Source organism: Xylona heveae, assembly GCF_001619985.1.
Source record: "Xylona heveae TC161 unplaced genomic scaffold L228scaffold_6, whole genome shotgun sequence".
In the NCBI taxonomy this organism is placed as follows: domain Eukaryota; kingdom Fungi; phylum Ascomycota; class Xylonomycetes; order Xylonales; family Xylonaceae; genus Xylona; species Xylona heveae.
This window is the reverse complement of record NW_017264198.1, coordinates 1057607-1084818: the sequence shown is the minus strand read 5'-3', so window position 1 is coordinate 1084818 and position 27212 is coordinate 1057607. Positions and strand designations below refer to the sequence as shown.

General features: G+C 49.1%; 8 protein-coding genes and 1 non-coding gene across 9 annotated transcripts; 4 read left to right on the top strand and 5 right to left on the bottom strand.

Moving 5' to 3' along the window:
- Positions 1-228: 228 nt before the first annotated feature.
- L228DRAFT_239306 (G2/M-specific cyclin NimE) lies at positions 229-2047 on the bottom strand (the record flags this gene model as incomplete). Its single annotated transcript, XM_018331128.1, has 4 exons — positions 229-320; positions 383-521; positions 578-1948; positions 2039-2047. The coding sequence occupies 4 exons, from the start codon at positions 2045-2047 to the stop codon at positions 229-231; spliced, it is 1611 nt and encodes a 536-aa protein (XP_018187878.1).
- A 1025-nt stretch (positions 2048-3072) lies between these two features.
- L228DRAFT_247990 (50S ribosomal protein L2) lies at positions 3073-4732 on the top strand. The gene is made up of 3 exons (XM_018332765.1): positions 3073-4202; positions 4314-4387; positions 4447-4732. Exons 1-3 carry the CDS (start codon positions 3260-3262, stop codon positions 4546-4548), a joined length of 1119 nt encoding a protein of 372 aa, XP_018187877.1. The 5' UTR covers positions 3073-3259; the 3' UTR covers positions 4549-4732.
- Positions 4733-5122: 390 nt separating this feature from the next.
- On the bottom strand, positions 5123-6213 carry L228DRAFT_268796 (putative sterol desaturase; the record flags this gene model as incomplete). The annotated part of the gene is made up of 3 exons (XM_018335197.1): positions 5123-5453; positions 5521-5587; positions 5670-6213. The coding sequence occupies 3 exons, from the start codon at positions 6211-6213 to the stop codon at positions 5123-5125; spliced, it is 942 nt and encodes a 313-aa protein (XP_018187876.1).
- A 1784-nt stretch (positions 6214-7997) lies between these two features.
- L228DRAFT_211365 (hypothetical protein) lies at positions 7998-10280 on the top strand (the record flags this gene model as incomplete). The annotated part of the gene is made up of 5 exons (XM_018329892.1): positions 7998-8325; positions 8443-8761; positions 8825-9344; positions 9404-9895; positions 9951-10280. 5 exons carry the CDS (start codon positions 7998-8000, stop codon positions 10278-10280), a joined length of 1989 nt encoding a protein of 662 aa, XP_018187875.1.
- Positions 10281-11680: 1400 nt separating this feature from the next.
- L228DRAFT_t81 lies at positions 11681-11751 on the bottom strand. The gene has a single exon. It is a non-coding gene; the product is annotated as a tRNA-Gln (tRNA).
- A 188-nt stretch (positions 11752-11939) lies between these two features.
- On the top strand, positions 11940-15291 carry L228DRAFT_221166 (tRNA guanosine-2'-O-methyltransferase). Its single transcript, XM_018330262.1, has 5 exons — positions 11940-12262; positions 12893-13875; positions 13987-14189; positions 14448-14584; positions 14740-15291. The coding sequence occupies exons 1-5, from the start codon at positions 12146-12148 to the stop codon at positions 14815-14817; spliced, it is 1518 nt and encodes a 505-aa protein (XP_018187874.1). The 5' UTR covers positions 11940-12145; the 3' UTR covers positions 14818-15291.
- An 18-nt stretch (positions 15292-15309) lies between these two features.
- On the bottom strand, positions 15310-17788 carry L228DRAFT_230709 (SIR2-domain-containing protein). Its single transcript, XM_018330543.1, has 6 exons — positions 17281-17788; positions 16912-17222; positions 16724-16851; positions 16249-16666; positions 16016-16195; positions 15310-15907 (listed from the first exon to the last, which is right to left on the bottom strand). The coding sequence occupies exons 1-6, from the start codon at positions 17633-17635 to the stop codon at positions 15674-15676; spliced, it is 1626 nt and encodes a 541-aa protein (XP_018187873.1). The 5' UTR covers positions 17636-17788; the 3' UTR covers positions 15310-15673.
- A 48-nt stretch (positions 17789-17836) lies between these two features.
- Positions 17837-22204, top strand: L228DRAFT_221161 (hypothetical protein). The gene is made up of 5 exons (XM_018330261.1): positions 17837-19165; positions 19239-20397; positions 20483-21025; positions 21223-21598; positions 21865-22204. The coding sequence occupies exons 1-5, from the start codon at positions 18075-18077 to the stop codon at positions 21993-21995; spliced, it is 3300 nt and encodes a 1099-aa protein (XP_018187872.1). The 5' UTR covers positions 17837-18074; the 3' UTR covers positions 21996-22204.
- Positions 22205-23316: 1112 nt separating this feature from the next.
- Positions 23317-26782, bottom strand: L228DRAFT_268791 (hypothetical protein; the record flags this gene model as incomplete). The annotated part of the gene is made up of 3 exons (XM_018335196.1): positions 23317-25828; positions 25906-26021; positions 26099-26782. 3 exons carry the CDS (start codon positions 26780-26782, stop codon positions 23317-23319), a joined length of 3312 nt encoding a protein of 1103 aa, XP_018187871.1.
- Between the last annotated feature and the right edge of the window lie 430 nt (positions 26783-27212).

The following is a 27212-nucleotide window of genomic DNA, read 5'->3' as shown; positions in this document are numbered from 1 at the left end:
AACGCAACAGACGACTGAGCAGGATGATATTTACCCTCAACTTCCCTCAGGCTCAGCTAGACGCGCAGTTGGTGCAGCAATGAGACGCCATTGTTTTTCGTAATGAGCATCCGCCGCTGAAAAAAATCCAATTAATGCAATATTCTATCCATCGTATGATCATAAAGACGGGTATTGTCTGATAGCACCTCGCGGAGACGACTCAATATGGGAAGAGTGTGTTAAAATTTACTTCTGCTCGCCATCAACTTCCTCAGACAAGGGGTTGTCGAGGTAGATTGGGTGATACTTCTTGGCCCACTGCCGGCAGAGAATGGAAGCTAGAACAAAATATTAGCTCTGTTGGTCAGGATTTTACAATTGGGGAAATAGAACAACTCACCCTTCAAAAAGCGCTTGCTGGCATACTTCTTGAAGAAAGCCTCATGCATGACAGGACCGTGCAGATAATCAACCATGAGCTTGAAAACGGGCTGTATCTCCTTTTCAGTGTAACCGGAGTAGTGAGCAAGAGTGGCGTCCTAAAAGACAATTAGCACAAGTGAAACGAAACCGACAAGGCCGAAAAAGTTCTTACCCATTCCCCTCTCTCAAGAATCAAACGAGCAAGATACATGGCGGCAGCGGAAACGTGACTGGGATTATAGCCAAGGAAGCGATGGTCGACCAATCCAATCTCCAGCAAGTACTTGCCCAAAGTACGCGTCTGAATGTCATAGTTTTCGGCCTTGGAGATTCGGCGCAAAAAGTTCATCGGGTTCGGATAGCTGAGGTCGTAGTTGAGCGTCGAAAGCACAAACCGTTCAGCGCCGAGAATCTCAGCCTCAGAAAACGCGTCATCGGCGACGTGACGGAAGTTGGCAACGTGAGGCGAAAGTACCTCTTCATACTTTGACGCGATGAACATGGCAGTGACACCAACAAGCTGAAGGCGGTCGAGCTGCACAATCTTTTGAGACAAGAAGCGATCAATAACGTTGACGGCGAGGAAAAGCGTCTCGGGCAAGAGGTGGAAACGCATGTGAACTTCAATCAACCAGTCCACCAAGATACCGCGCATCTTCCACTCCAGTTCCTCCTGGTGCTCCATATAATCGGGGTTGGGCGCCGTAGGCTCCTCGAGCGCCTTGAGATAGTCAAAGATCTCAACGACATACTCTGCAACCATGAGTGGGTCCTCAAGATCCTCAGCATCAAGATCGGGAACACCGCGGGCAAATGCATCTTTGAAGCTTTCCACTTCTTCATGGGCCTCCTCCTTCATTTCCTGCTTCAAGCGCTCCTTCATCTCTTGTTTGAGCTCATCTTGCACTTCTTGCTTGACGCGTTGTTTCAAGTCTTGTCCATCAGCCTTGGACGCGGTCTCCTCCTTTGGCTCAGTGGTCGCACGCGGCTTGATCTCGACGCTAAAGCCCTGTTTCTTGGTAGGGTCCACATTCTCCTGCTTGGGCTGCTGCTCCTCCTGAATGGGCTCGGTCGCAGTCGCAGTCTTGTTTCGTTTCTTCTGCACGCCGGTCAAAACGCCAGAGCCGCTTGCGGGCCGCTTCAGTTCTGCTGAGCTAGCTCGTTTATTGTGTTCCTTGGAGCCCAATACTGAGCGACTCGAGTTCGTACGCGTAGCGGGCTTCTGAACACCAGCGCTTTGCGATGCCTTGGAAACAAGTCCTACTCGCTGGACAGCCTTCTTCCCCTCTTTACCGGCCTCGGCGCCGTCAATCTTGGTAACATTGCTGACATCTCCTAGGGCTGCACGCCTTCGCTGAGCGGCAGCAGTAGCAGCGGTGGTAGAGGTGGTTTTCTTGGTCTGAAGAGGCTTCTTGGCAGCAGCGGTGATTCCGGTACCATCTTCAGGCGCGGCCAGAGCTGCGGCCTTTGCTCGTGTTACACGCGTAGAGATTCCATTCTCATCATTTTCATTGGTCGCCAGACGCGAACGGGCGGGTCGTACCTGCCAGGAAAAGGTCAGATGATGAATCCACAATTCGACTGGGCGAAATTGAAATTCATAATTAGTCCAAAAGAAAGAAGGAACACTTACGGTAGGCATTGTTATTCTCTGGTGTTGAGTTCACCTTGAGAGATCTGGGTGGTAGAGCGAGGACGAAAGGTCTAAAATGTGGGTCTGACTAGCCCTGATGAGAGCTCTTTCAAAATATGAACTGTGGAAGCTTCAGTCAGTGGGTGACAACACAACTCCAATATCAACAACATACAGTACGGAAAAATAATTTCCTCCCCGATACAGTATGTTGCTGTCAATGATCAGAGTGTAGGTGACAGTAAATCGAAATAGGCCCTTGACCTATAAGGCCCACTCTTTCAGGGTGAAGGACCTCGTCAAATGGGACGCGATGAATGTCGCTGGTGTCGGCCTATTGATTCAATTTTCGAGTCACTGGAAACAGCCGCTCTAGGGCTATCGTATGACCCGTGTTGAGAATGAAGATTGCTGAGGCGATGATTTCGACCGTCAAGTGTGTGAAGAGAAAGCGTGATGTCGATGGCAGTGAGTTGGGTGGAGACTCGTCTACTGCACGGTAAGTTGTTTGGTATGTGTACTAGCGCGGCTGAGACGCCAAGACCAGGCGATGACGGGGCTTGCACGATGCTGTGACTTCAAAGTTGGAGGTGACGATCACGAAACGCGTGAAATTGTAAAGTTAAAGAACAAAAGCAATGGGCACAATACCACAAGAGTCGAGAAAAGTGCTTCCTGCGTTGAGGTGGAAGCTTGACGGCACGGCTATGAAGTGAGAGGGGGGGAAGACGATATAAAGGCGAGGGGGAACAGAAGCGTGAAGTCAGGCCAAGTACTCCGTAGCACAGCAAGTTACATGTTCCTTTGAGTCGCGTACCGTATGACGAGAGAACAGGGAAGGACGCTCCCTTCTCGTGTGTCAATTTGTGCAAGTAAATAATCGCTTATGCAAAGGCGTCGGTACGGCAACGGCCCAAGCGTGTCACCCTCGCGTTGATGACTAAGCAGAATCACCTCTCATTCTCTGCTGAACGATGATTGGTTGATGGCGGTAGCCCCGATTCTCATCTTGAGAACATCAAAAGTTCGGGAAACGAGGAGGCCACTATAATTGTTGCCAGAAACGACATCCGGTCAGGGTTGCTGCTTTGACGGGGAGAACAATGCTGCTGGTGTTGCAGTCCCGCTCATAATAATAATACCCTCATCAACTCCTACTCTTTATCGGTAGAGAGAAAACCTAATCGCCGCGCAATCAACCATTGGCGTGGCTGCGCCGCCATGCTTCAACCACGAACCTGGCTGCGACAGCCATCTCGGTCATGCCAATGCATATTGTCGAGCATTTCCGTCCGAGCCTACGCCGCTGCCGCTTCTTCAGCTATCGCTCGCAACCCGATTCAGCCCGTCGTTGAGGACCATGGTGTCGCAAAGTCTGGGCCGAAGCCCCAGGGCGCCTTTGCCCTTCGCTCTTACAAACCTCGAACCCCAGGTCTTCGTCACCTGCGTCGGCCGATAAACGATCACTTGTGGAAGGGTCGCCCCGTGATGAAGCTTACCTTCCCCAAGAAGGGTCAAGGAAAAGGTGGTCGTAATAACTCTGGAAGAGTCACTGTTCGACATCGGGGTGGTGGACACAAGCGGAGAATCCGAATGGTCGACTTCATGCGCGCGAAGCCCGGCAAACAAACCGTTCAGCGAATTGAATACGATCCCAATCGCAGCGGGCATATTGCCCTGATCAAATCAGATGTCGATGGAGAATTATCCTACATTCTGGCAGCCGAAGGAATGAGAGCTGGCGATTCTGTAGAGAGTTACCGCTCTGGTATTCCACAAGCGCTTCTCGATAGCATGGGAGGAACGGTGGATCCTGGTATGTTGGCAGCAAAGACGGCCACAAGAGGCAACTGTCTGCCCTTGAAGTTGGTTCCAATTGGTACCCTTGTCTACAATGTCGGCTCGGCGAAGGACCGTGGAGGTGTCTTTTGCCGGAGTGCTGGTACTTATGCTACAGTCATCGCCAAAGATGACAGCAAGGGCGGCGCTCGTCACGTTACAGTTCGGCTTCAGAGTGGTGAAGTCCGCAAAGTGAGCAAGGATGCTTGCGCCACCATTGGTGTCGCCAGCAATTCGCACTGGCAGCACCGTCAGCTGGGTAAGGCCGGTCGGTCTCGATGGCTGGGTATCAGACCCACGGTGCGTGGTGTTGCAATGAACGCTGGTAAGCAATTCTTCTTATATCTTTATTTTTATCTTTATTTTTGTTTTTGTTTTTGTTTTTGGTTTTGGTTTTAATTGTACTGAAAACTGACTCTAATTCCTACTTTGACAGCTGATCACCCTCACGGTGGTGGACGTGGTAAATCCAAGGGTAATGTGCACCCTGTGAGCCCATGGGGCATGCCGGTATGTTTCCTACTCCCGCAATTGAATGTCTGTTCGACAGACTAACAGAGCAATCTCAGGCCAAATCCGGTTACAAGACTCGCAAGGTGCGGAATCCGAACAAGTGGGTTGTGGTGGCTCGGACAAGAAACCAGGGCAAGAGAAGAAGAGGCCGAAACTAAACTCAGACGTCTCGAAACATGCATTCCTATACATTGGTCCTCGACGTTATCACCACTACAATCATCTTTCTTCGAAAAGCATCAACCATGTACAATATATAGATTTTCGGCGCATCCATTATCTATTCTCTTGTTATATACAATTTCAATTCATTTGTTCCACGTAACTGTGTACTTGGACCAGACAACGCCTATTAATCTAGAATGCCGTATTGATACTGGCTGCTCGTGATAAACAAAAATTATGGACCGTGGATAGGGAGTAGATGGAGGGGTCCATTTGCGTGACCTTCGATAAACACATGGCAAGTACAACGCCAATTTCTCATTACGTTTTCTGCGCCTGAAGAGACGCCGCCTTAAATATTAATGGTCTTAACGCCCGTAGGTCTAACGACGAATTAGCCCGTCTAGTCCGCAATCGCGCCCGTATTATTGGGAATGTATACATCGGCGCTTCCTATGCTCCATGACGCACCAGCTGCGATTATAAAGAATAGCCTGCCGTGCAGCCTCCAATCTCATTATGCATATTTACCGGAGACATCAATCCTCCTGAAAACTCGAAAGCACTTTACTCCCCTTTCGGCTTCTTGGTTGGGTTGCCCTGCTCATCCACGAGTCCTTTCGCGCGCATCACCTTGAGTGCATCATGGAGAGGATCCAGCGCTGGCTCCGGTGCCCTGTGCGAGCCGAAATAGCTGTCGGCCCAGGTAAAGTATTGTCCATAGTTGACGGTGAAGTACATGTGGTGCAGCGTGTGGTGCGCAGGGCTGTTGATGAATTTCTCCGTCCAATGGCCCGAAATCATGTCGCCGTCGTGGATTAGGATGGTCCAGATCTGGACAGCAATGAAGAGGACCATGTACAGGTATCTCTGCATCGGACAAACGAAAACAAAGAGGCTGTTGAGGTTTTTAGACACGATGGCTATGGAGGCTATGACAATGATGACGGACTGGGATAACTTACTGGTATGGCAGAGACTGTACATATCCATCAAGCGGGTGGAAAGCCAGCGCAGCCCAAGGCGTGGGAACTAGTATATCGTCAGCATTTGGCACCTTGCAGCTACGGGAAGGTAAAGGCCCAGGTGGGGAGGGCTTTGTAGGAAGATTTACCGATCCATTTGTGGTGTGGCTTGTGAATGTACTTGTACACGCTCGGGTGATGTTCCAGGCGATGAATCCAGTAGATGGCAATATCATTGAAAGCCATGTACAGTATCGACGAGATCAATAGCCATGGCCAGCCATAGTCGCTCACTTCGGAGTAAAGCAAGCTTTTGCCACGGACCTCGGCCAGGAACAATGGGAGGGTCAGAATGTTGATGACCGGAACGGCAGATAGCGATGATTTGATCTCTTGGCGGACTTGATTCTGCAAGAAGCGAGGGTGGTACTCGAGCCGTCGGTCAAATATGAAGTAGTAGGATAGAGCGCTGAAAATGAGGTAGAGAGAAGTTGCGCCGAGCTGAGTGATGATGAGAATCGATATGATTTGACGATAGATGTTGTCTCGCGCCCATAGAGATGTAGGCACCGTGTCGGCGGCCGAGAGACTGGAGTATGAGGAATTGGTTATGCTGACGCCGGGATGAGGCAGCGCCCAAGCATAGGCCTTATCCAGAATGAGGGGATCGAGAAGCTCGAGAGCTACATCCATTGTTTATGGCGGGTGTACTGTAGGACGAAGGAATACGAATTGAGGCGAAACTGATGGCGGATCTGATAAAGACCTTAATTTCGCCATAATTTAGTGCATGTGGTTCGATGTCGGATCAGGACGGATGGGCAGAGGAAAATGTTGCCGGGTTGCAGCTCGCCAGGGGTTAAATTTGTCAGACAGGGGGCCACTTTCATGTGGGGACACGGAAGCTTAATAAGGGGCCACTTTACTCCGTGGCTGTTTGCTGCAATCACCACGTAGATTGCCACACAATGATATGACGGTACGGATTATATATCAACTACCTAGGACATTGCCAAAGATCAAATGATTAGTGCATAGAAATGATTCTTCTAGAGACAAGCAAATGATAACAGGAAGGTAGAATTTGGATCCTTGGCTTCTCCAGAAAGTGAGAACTGGACCGATAGCTCCAAGATGTTTTACGGGGCATATCAGCACTGAACATATATTTCAAGCCAGGGAAAGTATATATAAAAATATTAAAAATGAATAGGATTGAACTCATTGAATTTTTTTTTATCCGTATTTAAATTTTTAGAAGAACACGAGTCGGGTACTTATTGAGGCCGGTGGTCTCCAGCAGCCTTTGGTCTTTGGTCAAAACAACAAGACCACGTGGCTGGTCTTTTAAATATGCTACAATAGTCTGGCATCAAGACCAACATAGGGAATAATCAATAATTATTCTGTTCTTCTATGAAATTGGGGTATATGATACAGGTAATTCTGTAAACTGATTAAAGTCTAGTTTTATAATTAGTTCAAGTTAGATGTGTACTACGGTATAAATTGAAGTCGGTAACAAATTAACTGAATGAAGTATTTTACTCTAAACAAGACAAGCAATGGTCACGTGCTATTCCAAAATAGGCACAAAGAAAGAAGTAATAAACTATAAGCGAAGACTAATTATTGGTCGGTTCACTAGCTACCTTACCTTTCCGAGGTATATTACGGTGCTCGTACTAGCTGTGACTGTTTAGTTTTGCTCTCTGCTTTTATTATTAATTGAGATGGCACCCAAAGGCACCGCGTCAGACTTGGCTGCCTCAGTTAGTCTGACCCCCTCTCCTTTGCCTTTTCCCTAACTTAACTTATCAATTTGCGTCTTACCCAGAACATCCGGCCTATCGGGGCTCGGCGTGTGAGTCTCCCGTTTCTTGCTGACCCCAGAGGCCCCAGCTGGGTCCCCCCCCCAAATCCCTCTCAATGAATGCGGAATGTCAGTCAGCGAAAAGTAAAGGTAGTTACGAGAATTGCAATGCCCCATCTGTAACGGTCGCTACGAGTAGCTGTTTGCCCTTACGCTGTATCTTGCTCTTTATCATTCCACTCCCTGCTCCATCAGATTACAATCGACGTATCATCGAGTGAGTGAGATAGGGCTGAGAAGGTGCGGTATCAGCCTCTGAACTGTTCCCCCCCGGCCCCCACATTGATCTAGCACTCGACCAAGTGCATTTTCTTGTGATCCTCTTTTTCCGCCACCCTTGCTCATTTTGACACCAACGTGTAATGGCTTTTTCGGAAGCATTACCACTTTGATTGATCCATAAAGAAAGCACCATTCTTTGATTCCTATCTATTGCTACGACGCTGTTGTTTCAGGCTCTCTGCCCAGTGCTTAGCTTTGCAGTCAGACGGCATCATCATTACCCCGACTGACTCCGGAGACACGCAACCGCCGCCCCATTCGCGCGGTGATCCTTGCGTAAGCACGGAGCTTCATCTTTAATTGTATCAGCATCATCATCGTCATGTCGTTCTCCGCTTCTAGACAATCTGTCGGCGATGACTATTTCAACGACCTTTCGCAGCAGCAGCAGCAGCCGCCGCCGATCCAACAGGATAATCCACCACGATTGGAGCGCTCAGAGAGCAGTGGAGATCGCGAGAATGGGGAAACGCTTCCCCGGCCCAAACGAATAGCGTGCATCCTGTGCAGAAAGAGGAAACTGAAATGCGACGGAGCCAAACCGAGCTGCTCGACCTGTTCACGCTTGAAGCATGACTGCGCCTATGATGAGGCTAGAAAGAAGAGCGGACCCAAACGAGGCTACGTAAAAGCGCTGGAGGCCAGGCTAGGTATGTGACTACGAATAGATTTCTGGAGAGCACTGGTTTTATCTTTCTCGGGACTTTTTGGTTACATTCTTTACTGGAACGATTTTATCCAAACTGACGGCGAATTTGTTTGTGCAGCGCAAGTAGAAACGTTGCTCAAGACTCAGGACTCATCCGAGACGGTAACTAGCGCCTCTGGCCCAACATATCAGGATATTACACCCAACGAGCCAATGGAGACTACACCAGATCGACCAGATTTCTTTGTGCACAATCCTCGTCGGAGCACGCCACAGGAATCTCAAGACCAATTCAACCAGCCCTTTACAGACCAGACTTCCCTCGGTCTGCTCGACGACCGCAATTTTGACTTGACATCTGGTGGTGGGTCGCCGTGGGAACTCATGTCGTTGGGTTTGGATGAAGCGTTGCCGCCGCAGGAAGTCATTGATGAGTTGTGAGTAGCCTCGCTTCCCCTGATGCTTTCATTACGCGTTTGTATTGATTCCCCTGGCTACAGGCACAATATATACTTTGGCAAAATTCACATGAGTGTTCCAATGGTACATCGAGCTCGATACCTGGCAGCATTGAACTTGGCGCCGCATCTTCGGCCGCCAGTTTGCCTTCGATACGCCATATGGTGCATTGCTGCCTCGATCTCGGAAAAGTACAACAATCTGAGCGAGATCTTCTATTTGAGGGCCCGTCGGTATGCTGAATACGACCAGATGAAAGGCCATGGTGAGGGCATCCTCACTGTGGCTCACGCGCAGTGTTGGATCCTGATTGCTACATATGAGTTTAAACTCATGTATTTTCCCCGCGCGTGGCTAAGCGTCGGTAAAGGAGGACGAATGTGTCAGATGATGGGTCTGCACCGGTTGGACGGCAAAGGTTTGGATGTAAAGCAATGCTTACTTCCCCCGCGCGACTGGACAGAACGCGAGGAGCGAAGGCGAACATTTTGGATGGCCTTTTGTGAAGATCGATATGCAAGTATTGGGACAGGATGGCCAGTACTCTTCGAAGAGAAAGATGTAAACTCTCACAAGTCTGCATATATATTTTACTTACGTCAGCTGACATGCTCTTTTAGATTTTAACGAACCTGCCCGCGAGCGAAGAATCGTATCAAATGAGCAGAGCTACGTCTTCAAAGTCTCTACCCTCTGCTCTCGACCCATCTGGTGCCGCTTCACTTTCATCTTTTGCCGGTGTAGTCGTATTAGCATGTCTCTTTGGTCGAAACCTCATCCATCTCCACCGCCCGGACGACGGCGACAATGACGAGGACTTGAATGGCCCCTTTTGGAAGCGACACCGGAACATGGACAACATCTTGCTCAACACAGCGTTGTCACTACCGGGCCATCTGAGACTGCCAGCCGGGATCGCGGACCCTAATATCATCTTCTTAAACATGAACATACACACCTCGACAATCTGCCTTCACCAAGCCGCCATTTTCAAGGCAGACAAGAACCGCATGCCCGCAGCTGTGAGCGCAGAGAGCAAGATGCGATGCCTTACAGCGGCAGCTGAAATTGCAAGCATCATGCGTACGGTTAGCCACACAGACCTTTCGGCTGTGAGTTTCCTTTTCCTTCCGGTCCATCCTCGTTCACTCTGCTCACAAATACTAGATGAATCCATTCATGTCGTTCTGTCTCTATGTCTCTGCGCGTGTTTTCGTACAATACCTCAAGGCTCGGCCCGAAGACGAGCAATTTGTCGCTTCTCTCCGCTTCCTCCTCTCAGCCATGAATGTCATCAAGCGCCAAAATCCCCTGACTGAGTCTTTCCTCGCCCAACTCGAAGTCGACCTGGAAGCAGCAGGAATGGATATTCGTTCCGGAGGAGATCGAGTGAGCGTGACTCGGAGTCCCGTACGTATTAATTACTTCCCCCTCTCCTCGCGCGCGCGCGCTCTCTTCTTTCCATTTCCAGGTCAACAACCGTATATCTCAATCTAACATTTTTAATATTTTACAGACTGGACCCGGCGGAGTGAAATTTCAACCGTCGCAAGGTTTACCTCAAGGAATCCCTATCTACCAATCTGGCGGAGCAGACGCCTCCTGCATCGCACCTGAGACCACCAATAACAGCAGCCAACTTGACGAAACCTACAGTCGCATTCACCCTCTTCCTGGCCAAGGTCAGAAATCCAGCTTTTCTCTGCCGAACCGCTACAAAGATAATGCCGCCCCGGGTGCGAGCATTGGCCTCTGCGGTCCTGTACCCAAATACCCAAGCAGTAACAGTAGCAACCAACAGGGCTCATCGACGAAAGACTCACCCATGACCATGGATACGTCGGACGACCGTGCAGAATCCGCTCAATCAGATACCCTCAGTCCAAGCGCAAGTGCACACCGCGATTCGTCCTCGCATACGTCCTACACGCCTCCAGATGTAGACGACGTGGTTCATCGCCCCCTTGGTTCGTCTTCTTCTACCACCGCCATGCCAGCACAAGCTCCCGCCGCGTTGTCGTCGAAACCAGTGTCCGCACCTTCAGCGTTTGAGAGCGGATTCTCCTTTGAGAGTTTCTCGCCCGGCCAGTTCCTCCCGCCTACGCCAGGCCGCGAAGATGGCTCTGGATTCGTCATTCCTCCCGGCTGGGACATTGGTGGCCAGGGCATGACGCCCGGTCCTGTCACTGACATGAGCACCTCGGCCGAAGGCGCCTGGACGCAAATGCTCGAGGGGATCGGAATGGGATGGGGCGGGGCCGGAATAGCTGGAAATCCGGCATAAGTTTGGCGCTTTTCTCTTCATGGCGGGTTTCATGCTACCGACACTTTTCTTTCGGGTTGACTTCACATGGTCTTATTTTGGGTAATATATGACGGCGTTATGGTTTGGATTGGATCTACTGTTTCACGGACATATACCACCACTCACTCAGCCGTCAACGGAGCGTCTTTTTTCTTTTCTTTTCTTTTTTTCTATTTTTCTATCTTTTTTAATTATTTTTTTTATTTTTTATTTTTTTATCTATTTATTTTATTTGTGGTTTGATGTCAGGACCTCTGTGGCTGTTTTTATTCCGGGCCTGCGTCAGGAAATACGGCGAAGCTTTCTCTTTTCTCTTTTTCCTTTTCACAATTTTCGGATACTTTACTCCGTATCTGTGTATAAAAGATCTCATGACTTGGGTTGCCTTTCGCGGGTATATATATGTGTACCTTTTGTATCTTGGGCTTAATATACAACTCCTCTTCCTCTTATTTTCATCTATGATATCGATATAATAACCCCCTTGTTCAAACATCCTTACATATCCGTATTAAATTTGACTTTGACCTTGGATGACAAAACGGTCAGCGCATCAAGCAAAAAGAACAGACGGAAGATGCGCAAAAAAAGAAGGTCCTACTGGGGATCGAACCCAGGTTGTTGGAATCAGAATCCAAAGTGCTACCACTACACCATAGAACCACTTATTGATGGATAATCACTAAAATGTTCTATCAATTAATTCCGTCAGTGATCCTCTTAACCGACTCTCTAGTGCGCCCTCGGTTCCGCAGGTCTGGCGCTGCTAGCACGTTGGGCGACTAGAACTGCGACTACTCCAATACGCCGACAACCGACATACGGCAGGCGGTAAGGTTCAAAGGTCGTAAGGTAAATTAGGTACTCGTAAAGTTTCGCGAAAAGTTGCATTTCTTGCCCTCGTGCCAACCTACAGTTCCAGTTACAGTTACAATTACAATACAATTACGTGTTTAATTAGGTACTGAAAAGAGGAGGAATAGTTGCAATTGTCTTGTGGGAGAGCGACGACAGACAAGGACGGACAGGACGGACAGGACGGACAGGGCGGACGGCGATGAAGGAGTATCTGATTCGCTTCGTGCAGCAGCATGAAACTTTTCGCAGGGCAGAAATCGAGGCGCTAGCGGCGCTGTTTGAGGCGCAGATTGAGATTTTGGAGTATAGTGATGATGTAAGTTATAATTTGTGTTTCTCTAATTGCATGTTCAGTTTTGATGTTTTATTTTTATTACTTGTTTTTTCTTCTTTTTCTTTTGTTTTTGTATTCCCTTCCTCCTCTATCTTGTGTTGCTTGTTTTATTTCAAAAATGGTTTCGAAGAAAGAAAAATTCATTCGACGAGAAGAGCGGCTGCATGTTTACCGGTGAAAGAAACGCAGTCAGTCAGTTGCAATGTTTCAAGATGGATGAGACTCTCGAAAAGAGACTAAGGAAAAATTGCAAACTCTGGGAACAGACTGCAAAAAAACAGCAAGCTCTAAACTCTGGAAAACAAGAGTCTGCGAAAAAAAAAAAGCAATTTACCTGGAGAATGGATTTCTTTGGCTCTGTAAAGTGCGGATCTATGCATGCGCGCCGCATGAGCAAATGATTTTCTTGTGCATTGAGAATTGCATAAAGCCATTGTTCACGTGAGGTCCTGGGGATGTTGGCAGCACGGCTATCAAACTATATTGATATGTATTATGCAATCTCCAGGACTCTCGTCATCTTGTCTTTTATTATTTCTTCTCAATTCTCAGCAAGCATTTCTTTCCGAATTTCTAGAATGCATCCTATAATAGACTAGACTGACGGTATAGACCCCCTTCTGCCTTGTACGAATCCAGGATGACGCTACGGCCCGCGCCATCGTTGGACGTTCCATTCTCACCAAAGCCGTCTACGAGCTCTGGGGCCGGGGGTTAACATACGAAGAACTCCACGAGGACGTGCGGCGACGGACGAGCGAGAAGTGGGCTCAGTACCGCAACTGCTCGTTCAGATTCGACGTCGATGCCTACCAGGGAAAGCGGAACCAGAAAGAACAGCGGAAACTCATCGAAGGGTTCAGCTATCTCGGTTTCTCAGGAAGAATCCAGATGAGTAAATTTGAAGAAAACTGGTGTATTTTCGAAGAATGGGACAATGTCTTTGGCATTGCCGTATCCAGTTCTCCTTCCCTCTCCCCATCTGTCTCTACACCCTCCACGCCCTCCGGTGCGAACACCTCCTCCGCCGCCGCCGCCGCCGCCTCTGGTGGTGCCGTCTCCAATATCAAAAACAAACCCAGACCCGAGCAACCTCCAACCCACCCAAACAGGTTATTCCTCGGGCGACTTATTGGCGGCTCAGACCGAGAAGCAATAGTCCGCTACGATCTCAAGAAGCGCAAATACATCAGCACCACGAGCATGGACGCCGAGCTGGCTCTCGTGACGGCCAACCTTGCCCTCGCGGCGCCCGGAAAGCTCTTTTTCGACCCCTTTGTCGGCACCGGCAGCTTTTCCGTCGCGTGCTCGCATTTCGGCGCCCACGCGCTGGGCTCGGATATCGACGGGCGAAGTATTCGTGGAAAAGGAGAAGGCGGGATTGTTAGCAATTTCCATCAGTACGGGCTTGTGCATCGGTTTTGCGATAGTTTTGTGTCCGATCTCACAAATACACCGCTGCGGCCCACGCAGTTGCTGGATGGCATAATATGCGATCCACCCTATGGAGTACGTGAAGGCCTGAAGGTCCTCGGGTCCCGAGATGGCAAAGGAAAGGAAGTCATCTATCTGGCTGATGGCACGGCAGCTCATTTGTACGTTGTTCCGTACATTTAGTACTGTCCTGAGGCTGGTAATTACCTACTGTCCTCAGGCTGGTAATGGTAAATGGAAACTAAATGCTGATACTGATGTTGTGAGAGCAGGTCGTCGAGCTACATCCCGCCCAAACGACCCTACAGCTTCGAAAGAATGCAAGCGGACATTCTTGCGTTTGCGGCAACCATGTTGGTTACGAATGGCAGGTTATCAATGTGGATGCCTACTGCGAATGAGGATTTCGAGCTGGGCGTTCCTCTTCATCCTTGCCTTGAGCTCGTGAGCACCTGCATTCAAGTATTTAATAAATGTATGTATCCATCCCTAACCTTTTGTTTTTCATTATTCTTTCCCCCCCCTTCCTTTTGTACCATCAGTTTTATACCCTTCTTTTTACCTCTCCTTTCTCCTTTTCTTCACCCCTCCTTCTTCTCCTCTCTGGTCATCACGACTTGTAAAGTTGTACACGCCATTGCCATGTTCCCATCTTGCCATGTTACCATGAATACTTCGATATCAGTATCACTATTCCAGCTCAGACATACTCACTCAACCAAAAAATATCCAGGGTCCCGTCGTCTCCTCACCTACCGCCGCATCCCGGACTCAGCCGTCAACCCTACCGCCCTGACCAACTACCAGCGCGACATGTCCACGCTCGAGGCCCACGCTAGTGCCAATGACTTGAACATGTTCAGAAGAAAGGTATGTCGCTTTACCCCCGGTCCATATGGAGTGTTTCTTTTTGCGCCGTTTTCTGCAAGGGATTGCAGCGACCGCCGTCTTTCGCAACTTATCGAAACCAATCGCCCATCCTTCGCAAGGCATGAAAGCAGCACTGACGTATACGCGTGCAACAGTATTTTGAAGGATTCAGACCGACAACGCCTTCAACCGGAGCATTGACGCCTGCCTCGGAGTCTGATACCACGACATGAGCCGGCGGCCGGTAACGGTTCGAGCCTTCGAGGGACAATGGGTTCTCGCAGTCGATGCGAAAAGAAAGAACCCACGAGTACCACGACTACTACAAGGCCTATAGTGTGACGGGATCAATAGGATGAATCGAGCAGCAGCAACCGGTCACAATTTCCCATCAAACATACAAGATACAAGATACAGGATATAACATACAACATACACAGCAAATTCTGGCATTGCTGTGGAAGTGGTGTACACATCCCTTTAAGATACTACTATTGTGGGATGATGCCAAGGCGGCGTTTCTTCCAGTGTTACAAATGGGCGGGGAGATGACACTATGTTAATGGCTCAAGATCAAGATAATGAATACTTGGATACCGACATGGTAATGTGAATGCTGAATACTGAAATGACAATCACAATGATAATGAATAAGAGAGGGGGAAAATGCAAAAGGATAAGAAAGGTTGAAATGGTCTATTATAGGGATATAACTATCCCGATATAAGGATAGATGAATATAAAAGTCAAATGTCTTATGCGAAAAGTGAAATGCTGAAATGTAACCGCCCAGATGATGTTCATAATAAAGAATATGGAGTTGATGAAAAAAGAAAGAAAAAAAGTAGAAGATGAGAAGAAGATGAAATAAGAAAAATAAAGGAAAAGGAGAGGATGGGGAGAAGAGAGGGAAAGGAAAGAAAACAAACACACGAGACGCCTGATATGCGCCCCGCAGAATGAAGCAGCCTGCACCCAGCCCTATGCCAAACACCGTATGATCAATATGAATTGAAGGGGATAGAACAATGCGGTTACAATGATGCTAAAAGCAAAGTGTCTAGGACAAAATAAACGCCTTATTCGCGTTCAAGCTTTTTCGGGCTTGACTCCTGGGTCTTCTGGGGCTTCTGGCTTTGCGCCAGGGTCGACAATCTTGAATGTAAATCGAGAAGAATATCCTTCATGTAGGCGGATATCGACTTTCTCGTCCGCTGGAACCATTTCGTGATTGAGGTCCCAGCCGGCGCGGCGACATAGCTCGGCGACAACAACGTCGCAGTCTCCGAGAAGGTCAATGTCGAAATTGACATGTGAAACGGGCTATCATGGCCAGTCAGTCAGTTTTATGGTTAAGACGGAAGAGGGGTGTTTATCCAATATGCGGATATTGGAGGATTAGGGAAAAAAAAATAGAGAGTGAAAACTCACAGTTCGAGAAACGTATATTTGGGGCACTTCTGGAGGCAAGAATCCAACCACTTCGGAGACCGGCGCGACTTTGAGTGAGGTGCCAATGACGACAACAAGATCGACCAGGTTCCGGTCATGCTTGACAAGGCGGTCGTGGAATGTGTCCGGGAGGGCTTCGCCGAAGAAAGTGATGTCGGGCTGAGACAGTTATTAGCATTTCCAAATACACTCCGATTGAAGAGAATACTGACCTTCATGACGCCGGGCTCGGGTTCGTCAAAATCGCTCTCGTCATCGTCATCGCTCCGGCGACGTCGGTCTTTTTGATTTCCCTCTGAGCTTCGCTTCCTTTTCATGCCGCTCGTTGGCCTTGAGCCGGACGTGCGCGTACATCGTTGGCATTTAGCTACGCGTCCAGCGCGGAGGTCTTCATATATTTCCTCGCCGGGCACGTTGTACTTGCACCTTACGCAGGATGCGGTTGCAAATGAACCGTGGCATTGAATCATCTTTTCGGGACGTATGCCTGCGAGGCCTTCGATATTATCGATATTCTGAGTGTAATTCGTGAGAAGCTTCCCCTTTTCTTGAAGTAAATGTATGAAACCATGTGTAGGAGAGAATCGTTTCGTAGAAGGAAGAATATCCTTTGCGACAGAATAGAAAATGCTACGAAGAAGTTAGTTCTGTAACTGTATGATTTCTAGAGTTATGATATCAACGTACCTTGGGTCCTCGCGGAAAATGTCAATATCAAAGACCTCCTGTGGGTCATTTAATCCTAGGTGTGCAAGTTGCGAGTAGAGACCTGTCTCTTTTGAACGAAAGTCTGGAATACCCAGGCTGGTAGAAATCTGATCAACCTGTGAGTAATGGCCTCTCGTAATGAGCATTTGAAACTTGCTTCAACGTACACCAGCTCCGGTCAGGACAATTATATTCTTCGACTTCTTCAATAACTCTACCGCATCATCGACGGTATTGTACTCCTGCAGCTTCAGACGCTTGGATAATTCTCGTGTTATCCCGAGCCCGAGCAGCGGGTAATAGGCTTCGTCCGGTGCGCCCTCGAGAAACACAGGAGGCCGGATTCCAAAAGCCGTGCATAACTTCTTGGCCGTGATGATCTCTGCCTCGATAGTCTCCATAACAAATTTATCGGGCCCAACTTCCCGTAAGCGTTTGCGATATGCCATTGCTTCTTCGACCGTGAGTGAATCTGCCTCTTCTAGTTGTGAGCATTATGGTTACCAACATGTGAGAGATTTAGGATAGCGCTTTACCCTTTGCTAACTGCTCCTCTCCCATGCCATCTAAAGCATCTTCATAGAGTGACTGTGATTCCCAGCCCTCAGCCACAGCGTCGTCGTCTTCCTCTTCGTCTTCTTCATCGTTATCACCTTCTTCTTCGCCACTTGATGACTCTCCAGCTGTCGCATTGCCATCTGTCTTCTCGTGAGAGCTTCCATTGATCATCGACGACGGGGCAATCTGAGCATTATTATGACCGACGAAATTGCCGTTGCTCATGCCAGGGTGCCGTTGGGCCACGGCCTCCTCGTCGGAAGAGATATCTACGACTTCGAGAGCAGGAACCCGGAGGGAAACATCTTCCTGCAGCGGTTTCGGAGGATCCATATTCGAAATTATGGACAACTAAGAAAGGAAAGGAAAATGGAGATTACATAGACGGAGGAGTCGATGGCCCTGGGCCTGACGTCGGCGTTGGCGGTGATTTGGCGCTATACGCGTATGGTGATATGATAGGAGATATGATAATGAAAGTTGTCGGGATGATGAAACTTGGAGATTCGGCAAAATCTCCGTTCAACAATAGCAAAGGGAAAAAAACAAAGCACATTACTCTTGTTCTACCAATCACTCACCACTGCAATTACAGGTCCAGGTGCACTAAACACGACCTCAAGGAGCCGATTGATGCTTCTCGACACTAATCGACGTGCGATTGCGTCCGCAGCGGTGTTACCGATTCACGCTCTAGTGCACGACTGAGGGTCCTTGCATGTGGAGCGCTTCTCATACCCAATCATGCCTACCAAGGTGTTGAAAGAATAAAATGTCCGGTCTTCCGAACAAGAAATCGCATCAGAAGCACATACGTGATGAATCAGCTGCACAAGGCAATGCTGCTCGCCCACAGCTTGGCGGCAAAGGCGACGCGGAAGAGAGCCGGGGTCGGCCCCGCGCCTTGAGACGGCTTTCGAACAAGACATTGCGGCCATGGCCCAGACTGGATATAGAGGGGAATGCTGGAGGTTCCTCAGGACGTTCAACGTCATCGGCGTTTGGAGTATATATGGGTTCTTACCGGCGAAGCCCATATCAATCCAGTGTTTCACTGCGGGGCAGTTCCGTACCTGGGTCCGCTCGTGCAAGTATAAACCATGACCGGATTGACGAATTGCTTCCACAAGAGGACCTTGACTTGGAAACATATGGGTTGGAAGAATATCGTGATGGACTTTTCGACGCCATGTTCTTCCAGCCGCCACCTCTTGACAAAGTCAAGCTTCTCAAGGACGCAGAGAAGACGCTTCCATTTCCCCTATCGAAGCCCCGTCCTTGGGTGCCAAGGGAAATTATTCCCAAACACTGGCATGACATGACACATTTAGCCTACCGATTGACCAGAACCAGGGCTGGTGTAAAGCTAGCTAAATCGTTCATCTGTTATTTTGCAGCCTACATCATTTGTCTTATTCCTGCTTGCAGAAGATGGCTGGGTCCTTACAACTACATTATGGCTATTTCTGCCGTTCTCAATCACTCCGGAAGGTCAGTCGGCTCCCAGCTGGATGGGACATTTCTCACTATCCTTGGCACTGCAGCCGGTCTTGGCTGGGGATCTCTTGCCCTCTATGTATCCACTGCTACTGCCCCCTCTCGAGAAGGTTATGGTGGAATTCTGTCCGTGTTCTTAGTTTTATTTACTGCAATTATTGCCTGGGTACGGTGCTACTACATGAGATTCTATCAGGCAGTCATTTGCGCTGGTGTTGCAATCTGCTTCATGTGTTTGGCCGACGTAGGCACAAACGTTAGTTGGAGACGGGTCTTTGACTATGGAATTCCCTGGGTTCTCGGGCAGGCTATCTGCTTGATAGTAGGGATCTGTGTCTCTCCAGATGCCGGTACACGATCAATGGCGTAAGTTCACTTTTTTTATGCAGTTCTAGGTGCCTGGGACACAACTCTTTTTCGATGATTCTTACTTGAGCAGATTTGCCATACATAATTCATTCAAGGCCATTAGAAGCACCCTGGAACTTCCACGTCAATATCAGTCATCCATTCGACGCCGACTGGCAGCTAGCTTTGTTGACCTCTCACAAGCTGTGCGAGATTTTACTATCGAATTAACAGTCTCTCGATTTGCTCCCGACGAACTTCGAGAGTTGCGAAACTTGATCCAGGGAGTGATGCGCTCTGTTCAAACCATCCGGACAACCACAATCTTGTTCAACCCTGTAAAAATTGAGAACGAAGTGGCTATTGCCATTGAGGGGGATGAGAGCCCGAGAACGGCTCAGGAATCCATATCTGCGGAAGCTACGCGGCTGATATGCAAGACGCTTGCGAAACCGACACGCGATTTGATTGATGCCATGGACAATGCCATCATTGGCGCTAATACAGTTCTTATGAGGATAGCAAGACTCCAATTCACATTACGCTTTCCCGGTGCGAACGACGGTGTACATGCCGATGAGGTTCTAAATGAGCTACGAGATAAACGATACGAGTTTGATGCTGCTGATGAAACTCTCATCAACGATCCACGTCTGACAGGCTCATATTCAGACCACGAAGTCGTGCAGCTGTTTCTCTTCGTTCATCCTGTTCGCCAAACCGCGGACAAGGTTGAAGCCTTGCTTGTCAAAGTGAGAGACATTGAACGAGCCAACAGAGGACTGAGCATCAACTTGCCCTCTTATCCATTCATCAAGTCTCTCTCGCGCAGCAACGCTCAGGTTAGACATGATCGCGGCGGCTTGACTGCCGGTTCCTTTTTCCAAAGCAAGCGATTGCTAGAGAGGACCATGAATGACCTGCAAAGCCAAGTATATAAACCGGCACCTCGCCATCCGCGAGTGAGCGAAGCAGCTGGCGTTGAAGGCCGAACAATGGGACAATACGAAGAAGAGCGAGAAGTAGCAATTGACTCAGATGGGCCCAGGGACCCCACTACAAAGTTACGGTACAAAATCTGGACCGTCCTGCACCGGCTGCAGGACTTTGAGTCGAGATTTGCATTCAAAGTTGTCTTGGTGACTACTTTGCTTTCAGTCCCCGCATGGCTGGACCAAAGCCGGGGCTGGTGGAATGCTAATGACGGATGGTGGGCAGTCATTGCCGTTTGGCTACTGATGCATCCTCGTGTATGACCTTCCTTTTCCTTTTCCTTTTCACTCTCCTTTCATTATCTCGCGTTTCTTGTGATGGTCTCCAGCTAACGACTTGCAGAGCGGAGGTAACATTCAAGACTTAATCGCGCGAAGCTTCTGCGCCGTGCTTGGAACCGTCTGGGGCGGCCTCGCATACGGCGCAGGCAACGGCAGCCCGTACGTCATGGGCGTCTTTGCTGCTATTTTCATGATACCCATGCTATACCGATTCACGCAGAGCACGCACCCGCGCTCTGGCATCATCGGATGTATCAGTTATACCGTTGTCTCTTTGACCGCATATACGGACCATGCCCAACCGTCCATTGTCACGCAGACATGGACTCGAGGCGTGGCCTTTCTCGTCGGCGTCATGGCCGCCGTGGTCGTCAATTGGGTATTCTGGCCATTCGTCGCACGTCACGAACTGCGTAAGTCCCTGTCCTCAATGATGCTACACGCAGCAATCCTGTATCGCGGTGTTGTCGGCAAATACATTTACTACGGCGAGGGCGAGGAGCCGTCAAAAGAAGATGTAGAAAGGTCCGAAATGCTCGAAGGTCGATTGCGCGAGGGCTTCGTACGAATACGCCAACTAATGGCTCTAACTCGCCATGAAATTGTATGTTCTCCTTTTCCATCTTTTCGTCTTTCCATCTTCTCGTCTTCTCGTCTTCTCGCCTTCTCGTCTTCCCGTCTTCCCGTCTTCCCGCCTTTTCCGTTTTCCACATTTCCTTCCTCTTCTAGGCCCACCTTCCCTTCTCCCCATCCCATTATGTCCATATTTCGCATCATCCTGACCACTGACACAAAAAAAAGCGCCTCCGGGGCCCATTCGACCCCCTCCCTTCCAGCGCACTCATTGCCGCACTGGAGCGGTTCTTCGACCACCTCATCTCCGTGCGGCAATCGTCTTTATACTTCCGCCCTACGCTGTACGCAGATAACCCTGTCGCCATGGAAGCTTTACTCTCTGTACGCCGGGATGCTGTCGCCGCGATCCTCATGAATCTGTACATCCTCGCCGGCGCGCTACGCTCTGGCCGCCCCGTTCCGCGCTATTTACCTTCTGCCGCGGCTGCGCGGAAGCGCTTGTTGGACCGAATGCATGCGCTCGAAACCGAACTTAGAGCCGCTGACCAGGCGTATATGCCCAATCAGCCGAGATATACTCGGCGCTGGGCAGATGTTTATCGTATGTTCCCTTTTCCTCTCTTTTAATTTATCTTCCTCTTTATTTGCCTTCTTTTTTTCTTCTCGTTTCTTATTTTTCACGTCTTATCTCTCGTCTTTATATCTCTCCTTTCTCATTTTTTCCCTTGTCCTATTTCTCTCCCTTTCTCACTCTCACTCTCACTCTCACATATACACATATCTCGTCCTTTTCTTTCCTTGCATTCTTCTCTTTGCCTTTTCCCCCCTTATCTCACTAACCAACCAACTAATCCAATGTGCATTCAGAATACGCCTACTCCGCCGCCCTGACAGACATTGTCGAACAATTGCAACAACTCCAGCGCTACACGAAAGCCATCACGGGCGAAGTGGGATTCGATCCGCCCGATGATCCCGGCACCGATGAAACCTATTGATCGATGTACCATGTATTGTTACTGAAACTTATGGCGTTGTAAATTATTTTTGTATATTTGCATGGATGTCTGTCTGTCTGTCTGTCTGTATATACGATATTTGTATATATATATGCCGCCTTGTGCTTCCAAAAAAAAGGGGGATATTATCCATGACCTGTATATAACCCCGGACATTGCAACTTGTATACCTACTTTGGACCTTGGACATTGGACATGCACATACATAAACACAAAAAACCTTGAATCGAATCACAGGTTTCAAAAACAAAAGGTCAGAAGTGCATGGATATACATACAGCGCAATCACATACATGCAATACACTAGTAGTCGTCAGAGTATCAGTCTGATACCGGCGCAAAAATTCATCATCATCCCACGTAACCGTAGTACTGATAATTCTATCAGTCATCATTAATCTACACATACTCAAACAAATTACGTGACCAAAACGAAAGAAAAGGTATTGAAATTTGTTCTGTTTTAAAAAATTTGCGTCTACAGTCCTAGGGAAGACAGGAGACAGAAGACAGAGAGATGTTCTTGGTAGGAGGCGAGGTCGAGGTCATGCACCGGCCTTGGGTAATATATAAAGAAAAAAAAAGAAATAAAGGAACGAAATAAGGTGAAAGGGCCGTCCGTTGCGATTTTTTTCCCTTAGAAGATAGCGCGGAAGAACGAAATACGGTGAAAGAGCCATTGGTTCCAATATTCCTTAGAGATAAAGAAGAAAGAAAAATGGATACAAAAGAGAGAAAAGAGGGTGGGAGGGAAAAAAAGGTATAGAGAGTTTGTATATAATACACAAGAAGAAGAAGAAGAAGAAGAAGAAGAAGAAGAAGAAGAAGAAGAAGAAGAAGAAGAAGAAGAAGAAGAAGAAGAAGAAGAAGAAGAAGAAGAGAAGTAAAGAAGAGGGAAGGAGGAAGAGAAAAGATATCAGGAGCACATCTACACGCTTAATATCCCAAAGCGCACCCCACACACACAAAAATATCGCCAAAAGGAAAATGAATACGAAAGAAAAGGGAAAAAAAGACCATAGCCTCGATAGAAAAGGGAAACCTGAACCTTCCGTCACATGCGATATGAGAATTCCATACGCAGAATGCAACGCCTTGGAAAACGCCTGTTGTGAAAAGACAAGACAAGAAATGACAATATAACAGGGGAAAAAGGAAAGGGGGCGAAAAGGGGAGGCGGGAATGAATCAAAAGGTTAGGACACGGGTGGAAAAGTGAGCGCATTTTTTGATTTTTGTTGTCGTGCAGACAGACTACCGCAAGCGTTCGACCTCGGGCTTACGGAACAGGTAGAAGGTCGTTATAATGCTTTCCTGCCGACGAGTCTGCGTCTATACCCGACAGAAGCAAACGCTATATCGTCATACGGATCATTTGCCTCGGTAAACCGCTCGTTACCTACCATGAGGAGTTTGAGTACGTTTCCGAAGCCGACGACAACGGACCGTTTGCCGAGCTGGGTAATCGGGCCTGCTTTACTGACGAGAAGATGGAGAGAGGAATAAAATGGACGATTGGAAGAACTCAGACTCGCCGTTGCGCCGGGGACGTCATTGTCGAGGATGAGGGGAGAAGTGCGAACTTCGCCAGAAGCAGAGAGCATCCAGGCCTCCCAACCACTTTCGTCAGAAGAGGAAGAAGAGGCGGTGGAAGCGGTAGTACCGCCGAAGGGGCTAGACCGGCGGCGGCGCTGGGGACGAGGTGTGGATGGAGAAGAGTGGGGATGGTGGGGATGGCGATGATGAGAGGTAGAAGAGGAGAGATGTGTGGGGGTAGAAGAGCCAGAGGTTTTGGTCATGGTTGTTTTGCGTTTACGGAGGATGCCTGCTCCAATGCCCGTGCAGTCGCTGAGATCACAAGAAGAGGACCCGCTGTCGGAGGAAGATGAAGAGCCAGAATCATCAATTTCAGGGACCTGGCGGATGCCAACCACGTTATTGACTCCTGTGGCTTCCCATGCACTAGAGTTTTCGACCCAGTGCAGGGATTCTTCTGCGTACTCGATACCACAGCAACTTGGGCCCCGGCCGGTGGAACGGGATGTCAGACATAAAGGAACTCCTGGCCGGCCAGAGGTGAAGGTGTGCATCATGCAATCGTGCGTTTCAGCTTCGGTGTACACAATGGAGAATGACCCAATACTTGAGGCGCCGCAAGCAAGACACGGCCGTCTTGGGGAATGAATGACACGCAGAGATTGTCCTTTGACTTGGCCAGTTTGCAAGCTTCGGATGACGGTGCGATAGTGAAGGTCAATGACGTCGATCTCGCAAAGCTTGACGGCGAGCACCATGCCCAGGGCTGGTACGGGCACAACAGACTTGACTTTGATGATCTTGCCGCTTGGGAGTTGACGTGGTTTGGACAGTTCCAAGCCTTCTGAGACCCAGTGGTTGAAGTCGCGAGAGACAATGTGCATACAGCCGCTCCGGGAAACAGTAATAATGTTAATTTGAGCCTTGGGATTGTCAATAACTCGCGCGCACACAAGCGGGTTACGGCATATCTGCAGCTGGTCGACTTCATCAGTTTCCATATCTGACTCAATCATGCACCCATCTGGGCGGATCAGGATAAGACGAAGACCCAGCGAATCTCCTGTGCGAATCCGGGCGAAAAAGAATGCACACGGTTGCTGTTCTGCTAAATCGATAGTCAATGACTTTGTAAAGTGATGTTCGGCCACGCTCCACACATAGATATGACCAGAAGCCGAGCAAATGGCCACCAGCTGCGCCGCGTCATCAATCGCACACGCAGAGACAGGCCACAGTGGTCGACCAACAGCATCAGCGCGGAGAATGCGATTCTCAAAAACATCTGATCCACTCTTTGGTGACCAGACGCATACTGACCGGTCGAGCGCGATCGATACCAAGACACCACGGCTCGAAGCGACGACCTGCGCCACGTCGAGATCATGAGCGGCGGGTAAGGTTTTGACACGTAATAGCCGCTCTTCTGTGTCTGAGGGTCCGTCCTGGATTTCATTCCAGAGAAGATAATTCATAAGAAGGGAAACAGCGGCAAGAGTTATAATCAAAGCCAAGACGAAAGAAAGGAGGTGCTCTTCTAGTAGCCTGTGGAATAATTCCGAAAAGCGGGGCGTGACAGTGTGACCACCTTTTCGATCTGCTCCCGAAAGGACAAAAACCAGTGGATCATGGACACGAGCAATGATCCGATGGGCATGTGGCTTGACGATATCAATCAGCTCCTTTGCCGTATCGTGGTCTTGGAGCCGCATCCAAGCCGTGGGCGTTCGAGCTTGATTGACCGGCTCCAGGCTGGCTGGAGTGGGATCTGTCCTCTCTGTACCAGAAGATTTGAGCAACCGATATAATCGCGTCGTGACTTGGACCGGGGTCTCGTTCTCGAAAAAGTGACCATTGAGCGCGACGACAAAGGCGATCAAGATTGCTGAGCCGGCGATTCGCGTACTAAACGGCAATTCGCCCTTGTACAGAGCTTCGTTCCACGTTTGTCGCTTGGCATCGGACTTTGCGGCATCAGTCTTCTCGACATTTACTCGCTCCAGGGACTCTTGTAGCTCCATTCTCCGTACGTCAACGCTCAGTACGGCGACGAAGAACGTCAGATGGAAAATGAAGTCGAAAACCAGCGCCACGGCTGCGAAAGCGCAAAAGGCTGCAACGCCAGGAGATACAACTTTGGACAGGATGCCGAGAATCAACAGATTCTGACCAGCCGAAGCCAGAGACAAGTGCCCAATATCACCGAGAGCGGTTGCTAGACGCGTTGTCGTAGGCATCTCACCCGGAATGGCAAGGACAGCGTTGATGACTCGGAACCTACATTCGCAGTGATTAGTTTGATGACTCCCTTTCCAATTCCCTAATGCCATTGAAGATCGGAAGTTGAAGCATACATATTCTCTAGACCAATTGCTAGAACCACGAATGGATATGCCTCATGCGGAATGCCCGTCAAGTTGATTCTGCACATGGTGCAAATAGTAAAACTAGCCATGATGGACGTAGCAATCTTTTAGAAAAAACCATCTGTCAGTCATGCCGCCAGTCTTGATTCATGCTTCAATTCTCTCTCCTCCACGCACTCACCTGTACAATGACCGTGACTACGAGACCGAACCGACTCTTCACCGCTCGCATCTTACTGAGACTGACCCCCACGTAAGCAGCCATGAAGAGGTACGCCAAGGCAAGCAAAAAGTCGTCATGCAAGCTCATCGGTTGGAAGCGGAACTCATATAGCCAAGGGCGAGCAACAAGCGGATCACTGGAGTACAGCGACCATCGGCCTGGAGCAGCATTTACGAGCCTCTGTGCGCGGCCAATCCAATCCTCGGTAACGCTGGACTTGATTTTCGACAATAGAGAAATCACGAGCGCGTCTGCGGCCACGAGCCGGTCTCCTTTAAACGACTTTCCTGCAAACACGGTAGAATGCCGTAGGGTGAAATCGTTGGCAGAAGTAAAATTGGCACGCGAATTGATTGTGCGCAGAATGTCCGGATCGGCAGCAATCTCAGCTGATGAGCAGTTCCAGTACAGCAGTGGCGAATGGAAAAACCAGTCTCGAGAATCAAAATCGTTTGAACGACGGGAAGCTAGCGATTGGCCACGGGAACGAATTGATGCATTTGAATTGGCGCGAGGTTTTGCATGGAGCAACGGCGACAGGCCATCTTCCTCATCCTCGGCGTCAAGATTGGCTGGGTCTGCAATCAATGCGTCCTGTAAAGCCAGAGCCTCCTGCAGGACGTGCGGCTCCAACGCTCCCATGTAGTTTCCATATACCCAAATTTGATGTATCTCCAGATCAGCATTTGTTTCTTCGGTGCCGCTAAACGGACGGGCGGATGTCCAAACATGGTGGGGTAATATAGAGGCGCCCGGGGTGGGGTTGAAGTAGAGGTAGCGCAGAGGATAGCACAGAAGGATGCCAATGGCCACGGAGATCAAGATGGACCGAACAGGATGGCGAGCCGTGGAGGTCCCATGTCGAAAAAAGGCACGTCGGATGGGATGGTCCGGACTGAGAACGGGCGGTTCGGTCGTGCTATATAGCAAAGCTTAGCTCAATGTTTCGGTGGTCACGATTTTTACCAGCGGAACCCTGGTGTGAAACGAGTAGATACGCACCCACGGAATGGATATAAAAGGTACCAAATCATCCGAAATAGTTTATACTTGTAATGGGGTTGGAGTATGC

Bases quoted from the DNA above. Each gene is read 5' to 3' on its own strand.
- L228DRAFT_247990 (XM_018332765.1), top strand. From the start codon at position 3,260: ATGCTTCAACCACGAACCTGGCTGCGACAGCCATCTCGGTCATGCCAA. The intron at 4,203-4,313 runs GTAAGCAATTCT...CTACTTTGACAG, and splicing joins TGGTGTTGCAATGAACGCTG to CTGATCACCCTCACGGTGGT. The intron at 4,388-4,446 runs GTATGTTTCCTA...GAGCAATCTCAG, and splicing joins TGAGCCCATGGGGCATGCCG to GCCAAATCCGGTTACAAGAC.
- L228DRAFT_221166 (XM_018330262.1), top strand. From the start codon at position 12,146: ATGAAGGAGTATCTGATTCGCTTCGTGCAGCAGCATGAAACTTTTCGC. The intron at 14,190-14,447 runs GTATGTATCCAT...AAAAATATCCAG, and splicing joins CATTCAAGTATTTAATAAAT to GGTCCCGTCGTCTCCTCACC. The intron at 14,585-14,739 runs GTATGTCGCTTT...CGCGTGCAACAG, and splicing joins TGAACATGTTCAGAAGAAAG to TATTTTGAAGGATTCAGACC.
- L228DRAFT_230709 (XM_018330543.1), bottom strand. From the start codon at position 17,635: ATGGATCCTCCGAAACCGCTGCAGGAAGATGTTTCCCTCCGGGTTCCT. The intron at 16,667-16,723 runs GTACGTTGATAT...ACTTCTTCGTAG, and splicing joins ATTTTCCGCGAGGACCCAAG to CATTTTCTATTCTGTCGCAA. The intron at 15,908-16,015 runs GTGAGTTTTCAC...TGGCCATGATAG, and splicing joins AAATATACGTTTCTCGAACT to CCCGTTTCACATGTCAATTT.
- L228DRAFT_221161 (XM_018330261.1), top strand. From the start codon at position 18,075: ATGTCCGGTCTTCCGAACAAGAAATCGCATCAGAAGCACATACGTGAT. The intron at 19,166-19,238 runs GTAAGTTCACTT...TTACTTGAGCAG, and splicing joins GCCGGTACACGATCAATGGC to ATTTGCCATACATAATTCAT. The intron at 21,026-21,222 runs GTATGTTCTCCT...CACAAAAAAAAG, and splicing joins CTCTAACTCGCCATGAAATT to CGCCTCCGGGGCCCATTCGA.